At 50.5% G+C, this 6,920-nt stretch overlaps 1 protein-coding gene across 1 annotated transcript in view; it reads left to right on the top strand.

The window, feature by feature from the left end:
- NLRP8 (NLR family pyrin domain containing 8) overlaps window positions 1-554 on the top strand; it is a 14,259-nt gene extending 13,705 nt beyond the window's left edge. The window contains exon 9 of the mRNA XM_006107015.2: window positions 305-554. Coding sequence (XP_006107077.2) covers window positions 305-554 — 250 coding nt within the window. The remainder of the gene's footprint in view (window positions 1-304) is intronic.
- The last annotated feature ends 6,366 nt before the right edge of the window (window positions 555-6,920 follow it).

Below are 6,920 nucleotides of genomic sequence, written 5' to 3'. Positions count from 1 at the left end.
TCTCCCTCCTCCTCCTCCTCCTTTCTCTCCTCCTTCCCCTGTTCCTCTTCCTTCTCCTCCTCCCCCTCCTTCTCTTCCTTCTCCTTTCTTCTTCTTCTTTTCCCCCTTCTCCTCCTCTTCTTCCTTTGCCCTGTTCTATGGGTCAGTGAGCCAGGGGACCACACAAGAGTGTGTATTCGGAGGAAGGATCCTTAGGGGCCGTTTGGAGGGCTGCCTGCTAGCCCTGAAAAGCGGTGGGTGGACCCAGGCATGGGCGTGTCCCCCTCCCCCCAGCTCCTGGGCGCATCCCCTCTGCTCGGGACAGACTACGGGTCTCCCTGGGTCTCACTTCTACAGGGGTCTCCCTCCGGCTGTGCCTGCCCTTCCAGGACAGACAGTCGGACGAGAGCGCGGTTTCTCTCCTTCGCAGGGAGAGGAAGCAGAGTTGCCATGTGAACGTGGCGCTCAGGCTGGAGGGGCCCCGGGTGGACAACAAGGTGCTGAGGATCCTGCAAGACTGGGACGCAAGGGCGCCCCGGAGGCTGCGCTGGTTGGGGGGTCCCCCAACGCCCTGATGGGAAGTGGGGGGCGGCTTCCCCAATGGGAAATGGGAGGGGGTGCGGATTCGTGTTCTGTGGGCCCTTCTGAGTCTGGAATCGCTCAGTTGGGTGTGGGGCGGGCGTGACCCCCACAGGCGCCCCGGGAGGTACTGAAGGGGGCGGGTTGGATGTTAGCCGGGGCCACCCCGGGAGGAGGGTCCAGCCCACGGGCTCCCTGCACCTATGCCTTTGGGTACGTCCCGTTAGCTGGGCTGTGGGGACCGGCGGGCTCACTTTTTAGATTATTTAATTAAACTTGTACACGAGTATTTAATTGAATTTGTATGCCAGTATTTAATTAAATTTGTACACGAGTATTTCACTGAATTTGTACACGAGTATTTAATTAAATTTGTACACCAGTATTTAATTAAATTTGTACACGAGTATTTAAACTTGTGACAAGTATTTAATTAAACTTGTACGCGAGTATTTGATTAAACTTGTACACCAGTATTTAAATTTGTACACGAATATTTAAACTTATACACGAATATTTAATTGAATGTGTACACGAGGATTGAATTAAACTTGTACACGAATGAAATTTGCAAACTTGTCTGAGTGCCCTTTATTCCCCCGGAGACGGTCCGTCCGCTGTTAAAAGGAGGACATTTCCCAGGGAGACACCGCAGTGTCCGGGAGGTGAGCACTCCTGCTGCCCTTGTCTGGTTCTTTTTTCTTTTTATCTTTCTCATAAACTTGTTTATTTCAGAGACACAGAGAGAGACGTTAGTTTCTTTGCTGTTGTTGTTATTGTTAATCCTCGTGTGAGGATATTTTTTCCACTGGTTTTTAAAGAATGGAAGGAGGAAAGGCAGGGATGTGGGGGGGGGGGGTAGAAAGAGAGAGGGAGGAACATCCATGTGAGAGAGACATATTGGTTGGTTGCCTCCTGCAGCGTGCCCTTGACCAGAATGGAACCCAAGACCCCTTTGGTCCTTGAGTTGATGCTCTAACCACTGAGAAAAACTGGCCAGGCCTCTTTTTAAAATATATATATATGTACTTTTATTTATTTATTTTAAATTTTGGAGAGAAAGGAAGGGAGAGCAAGCAACATCAATGGGCTGCCTCCTGCATGCCCCCTACTGGGGATCGAGCCCACAACCTGGGCATGAGACCCAACCACAGGGATAGAACCTAAAACCCAGGTCTGTGCACTGATGGGGGATCAAACCTGCAACCCTTTGGTGTACACAGGGTGACACTCCCACTGAGCCACAATGGCCAGGGTAATAATTGTTTGTATGTATGTATGTATTTTACTTTTCAACTACAGTGAACATTCAATACCATGTTCTATGAATTTCCCCCCCCCCCCGCCCACCCCATTCTGAAGAGTAGACAAAAAGAAAGCCCTAGCTGGTTTGGTTCAGTGGATAGAGTGTCGGCCTGCGGACTGAAGGGTCCCAGGTTCAATTCCGGTCAAGGGCACATGCCCAGGTTTTGGGCTCGATCCCCAGGAGGGGGCATACAGGAGGCAGCCAATCAATGATTCTCTCTCATCGTTGATATTTCTATCTCGCTCTCCCTCTCCCTTCCTCTCTGAAATCAATACAAATATATATTTTTTGAAAAGGCCCACCCAAAGTCAAGCTCTGTTGCGAATATGCTTTAGTCCAGTGGTTCCCAAACTTACTTGGCCTACCGCCCCCTTTCCAGAAAAAATATTACTCAACGCCCCCTGGAAATTAATTTTTTTGAAATTTCAATAGCAATTGAACAGAAAGATATATGTATTAATGTTCCTACCTTTTTCGTAAAATATAGTAAAGAAAGGTGTAAATTAGAAACATGGAAGTTTGAAATTATGAAACTATTTATTGAACTCAGAATAGAAAGGTAATACAAAAAAAGTTAAAACAAATGCACCTGCGGCCATCACCGCCCCCCTGGATCGCTGCAGCGCCCACCAGGGGGCGGTAGCGCCCACTTTGGGAATCACTGCTTTAGTCTGTTCTCCAGAGCCAAGAATTTAACAGCTGGAGCTGATCCGATGCCTCACTAAGAGCTCCCCCTCCCCTGCCTTGTAAATGAAGGCCTTGCTGGGGTCAATGGGCTCAGAGGTGGGCCCCATGAAGCCAGAGACCCCACCCACTAAGGTGCTCCCCCAAACGGTCTAGACTCTAGGAGATGCCCCCTTTCCTACAGCAATGAGGACACATGCCTTGGGAAGAGCAGGGCTGGGAGGAGGACAGTGCTCTTCGGTCTTGGTGGCACATTGAATGACATGGGGACCTTCAAAAGTGCATAGGGGCCTGGCCAGTATTTCCCAGTGGATAGAGCATTGGCCAGCAGACTGAGGGGTCCCGGGTTCGATTCCTGTCAAAGGCACGTACTTCAGTTGCACACTCCTCCCTGGCCCAGGCCCTGGTCAGGGCGCATGCAGGAGGCAACCAATCAATGTGTTTCTCTCACGTCGATATTTCTGTCTTTCCTTTCTCTTCCACTTTCTAAAAAAATCAATGGAAAAATACCCTCTGGTGAGGATTCTTTTTTAAAGTGCATATGAGCCTTGGCCAGGTGGCTCAGCTGGTTAGCGCTGACCGATACATCAAGGCTTTGAATTCGATCCCTGGTCAGAGCACATGCAAGAAACAACCAATGAGTGCATCGGTAAGTGAAACAATGAATCAATCTCTCTCTCTCTCTCTCTCTCTCTCCCCATCTCCCTTTCTCTCTCTCTTTAAAATCAATAAAAGTGCAACGGTCTCCTGGCTCCCACCCCAGACACCCTGACCATTGGGATTTGAAAAGTTCCCCCAGGTGAGTCTAAGCTATGGTGAGGTTTGGGGAGGACTTGTAGGCGTTAGCATTACCTTTCATAACATACTAGAGGTCTGATGCACAAAATTTGTGCACAGGTGTAGTCCCTAGGCCTGGCTGGCGGTCGAAGTGCGAGTGTCTGGTGTGGAAGGGCAGGTCCCAGCTGACCTTTGGGCCCTGGGCAGCACCTGGGCCCCCAGGTCCTCATGTTCCCCCCTCCACCTGAGTCATCGGGCCCCTGCCCGGCTCCCTCAGTGCCTGGGAGCAGGACGGCGGCCCCAACCCCCGCCACCACTGCTGGTCACCATCTGCGGGATGATTGGCAGGGCGATCGGGCCCCCACCTGGCTCCCTCAGTTGGTCACCATCTGCATGGCAATCGGGGCCCTGCTTGCACCTGCCTTGGCCTGGCGCCACCTGCTTACCTACTCCACCATCCTGCTGCGGTCCCTCTCTCATTGGGGCTCATTGGGGCCTGCAGCGACTCCACTGTCACCTGTTTCCAGTGCCATGTTGCTGATGCCCACCATGCCCAGCGCCACTCCCTGGTGGTCAGTGCATGTCATAGTGAGCATTTGAACTCCTGGTGGAATTCCCAGTAAAGGGGACAATTTGCACATTAGGCTTTTATTATATAGGATGAGTGTATCACATCAAGCTGAACCTACACGGGGATGCCAGTTCTATCTCAATCAAGCTGAGGGCAAGGGAGGAAAGCCAGACTGTGAGAGAAGCAGGAATGGGAGAATGGAGGCGCGAGGCTGCTGGCATTTCTGCTGCCCCAGGTGGGCCCTGTAGAATGTTGGAGAATATTTATTGGATGACCAACGGGAATGCCTACTCCGAGGTCATGGGGAACCCAGGTGAGAGTCTCGTGGAGAAGGTCGATTGAACAACAGCGTCCTTAGATAGAGATCAATAAGCGCCAGCTGAGCCCTGGTTGGATGGCTCGGTTGGTTGAGCATCGTCCCATACACCAAAGGGTCGTGGGTTCAGTTTCCCATGGAGACACATACCTGGGTTTCAGGTTCAATCCCTGGTTGGGGCACATATAGGAGGCAACAGATAGATGTTTCTCTCTCTATCTCTCTCTCTTTCTCCTCTCCCTCCCTCCCCCTCTCTCTAAAATATCAATAAAAACATATCCTCAGGTGAGGATAAAAAATAATAATATGTAAAAATAATAATAATAATAATAATAATAATAATAATATGTGCCCTGGCCAATTTGGCTCAGTGGATAGAGTGTAGGTCTGCGGACTGGAGGGTCCTGGGTTCGATTCCGATCAAGGGCACGTGCCTGGGTTTCGGGCTTGATCCCCAGAGGAGGGCGTGCAGGAGGCAGCCAATCAATGATTCTCTTTCATCATTGATGTTTTGATCTCTATCTCTCCCTCTCCCTTCCTTTCTGAAATCAATAAAAATATTTTATAATAATTATAATAATAATAATAATAATATGCCCAGTCGGTGTGACTCAGTGGTTGAGCGTCAGCCTATGAACCAGGAGGTCATGGTTAGATTCCTGGTCAGGGCACATGCCCAGGTTGTGGGCTTAATCCCCAGTGTGTGGTGTGCAAGAGGCAGCTGATAGGTGCTTCTCATTGATGGGGTTTTTATTGTTTGTTTGTTTGTCAATCCTCACCCGAGGCTATTTTTCCCATTGAATTTTAGAAAGAGTAGAAGGGAGGGGGAGAGACAGAGACAGAGAAACATCAATGTGAGAGAGACACATCGATTGGTTGTCTCCTGCACGCCACACAAGGGGGATGGAGCCTGCAACCAAGGTACGTGCCCTTGACTGGAATCGAACCTGGGGCCCTTCAATCCGAGGGCTGATGTTCTATCCACCGAGCCAAACTAGGGCTCATTGGTGTTTCTATCTCTCTATCCCTCTCCTTTCCTCTCTCTAAGATCAACAAAATTTTTTAAAGAATAACAATGATAATTAATAAAAATAAATGCCAGGCCCTGTCCGGTTTGGCTCGGTGGATAGAGCGTCGGTCTGCGGACTGAAGGGTCCCGGGTTCGATTCCAGTCGGGGGCATGTGCCTTGCTTGCGGGCACATCCCCAGGAGAGGGTGTGTAGGAGGCGACTGATCGATGTTTCTCTCTCACCGATGTTTCTAACTCTCTGTCCCTCTCCCTTCCTCCCTGTAAAAAATCAATAAAATATATTTTTTAAAAATAAAATAAAATAAATGCCAGGCGAAATGTCCAGGTCAGTTAAAGGACACACGCATGCGCACACACACAATTATTGTTGCGGGACAAGCAGGTGAAGGCCGTGCTCGCCCGAGGCCCTGGGCACAGGTGTGGTGGGGAAGTGCACGCAGGGGCAGGGAGCAGGTGCCCCTCATTCACTGGGCCTCGCCCTTCCCAGCCCGAAGCAGCCAATGGCCTGTGGCCACGTAACCACCCAGGATTCCCCCAAAGACCCTCTGCAGGTGGTGCTGGTTGGGACCTGACTCTGGAGGTGAGGAGTGAAGTGGGTGAGTACTTCCTCAGGTCTTGTTCCAGCACCTTCCTTTCTCTGTTAAACGTTCAAACCTACTTGTTGAGCCTTCGTCTGGGTCCCCACCCTCCCCACTGAGACTCTCCAGAGCCCAAAGCCACCTTTAGAAAGAACAGACGGTCCCGTTTCCCAAGCAAAACGCTCCTGTTAGGGCCCTTAGGAACCTGCCTCAGCCTTTCCAGTCTCTGCGTCTAAACCTGAGGACGGAGCTGGGGTCCTGGGGTTCAAGGTCAAGGTCAGTGGAGGTGGTGGGAGTTGGGGTGCTGCTGTGTTCGTGGTGCTCACGTGAACTGTGGCTCAGCCACCCGCCCTGCGGGAGCTCTCTGTCCAGTGAGGAAACAGAGTCCCAAGTGAGGTAACCGGTGGTGAGGGTGGGACCCCCTTCAAAACCTCGCTGTAATGGGAACCGCCTCTGCGGGGTCCCCGAAGACCCTGTGATGTCCTCAGAGAGGAGAGAAAGGGTGGGCGCCAAGTGGAGTTGGGGGGGGCCACAGGGGAGAGAAACATACCTCATCATCGTGTTTGCTTGCTCTAAAATACAGAAAGGTATCTCCCGTGAAAGCACCATTTTAGGGAAAGCTGGTGGAAATAAATGGGTTTTACTAAAATGATTGAGCTGTTACCATTACCCATCTATTAGTGCCAGAGAGACAGGTAGGAAGAGAGAGAGAGAGAGAGAGAGAGAGAGAGAGAGAGAGAGAGACATGGGGATAGAGAGAGAGACGATGTGGGGGTTGGGGAGGGAGATGAACAGGAGAGCCATGCCCTCTCTCCCTCTTCCTTTTGTCTGCTCATTTAGTCTCAGGAAATAGCCTTCACCACCCAGCTTGTTTTTTGGTTTTTTTTAGTTGGGGCAACATTGGTTAATAAAACTATGTAGGTTTCAGGGGTACAATTCTACACATCATCTGTGTATTGTGTGTTCACCACCCCCAAGTCCCCTGCCATCACCATTAATCCCCCCTTAACCTTTTCCTACCCCCCAACCCCCTTTCCCTCTGGGAATTATCCATACTGTTGTCTGTGAGGGATTAAGCAAAGAAAAAAAAAAAGCTCACC

The sequence above is a fragment of the Myotis lucifugus genome, unplaced genomic scaffold, assembly GCF_000147115.1.
Source record: "Myotis lucifugus unplaced genomic scaffold, Myoluc2.0 scaffold_977, whole genome shotgun sequence".
NCBI classification, from domain to species: Eukaryota; Metazoa; Chordata; class Mammalia; order Chiroptera; family Vespertilionidae; genus Myotis; species Myotis lucifugus.
The sequence above is the reverse complement of the archived record's forward strand: the minus strand, read 5'-3'. Positions and strand labels throughout refer to the sequence as shown.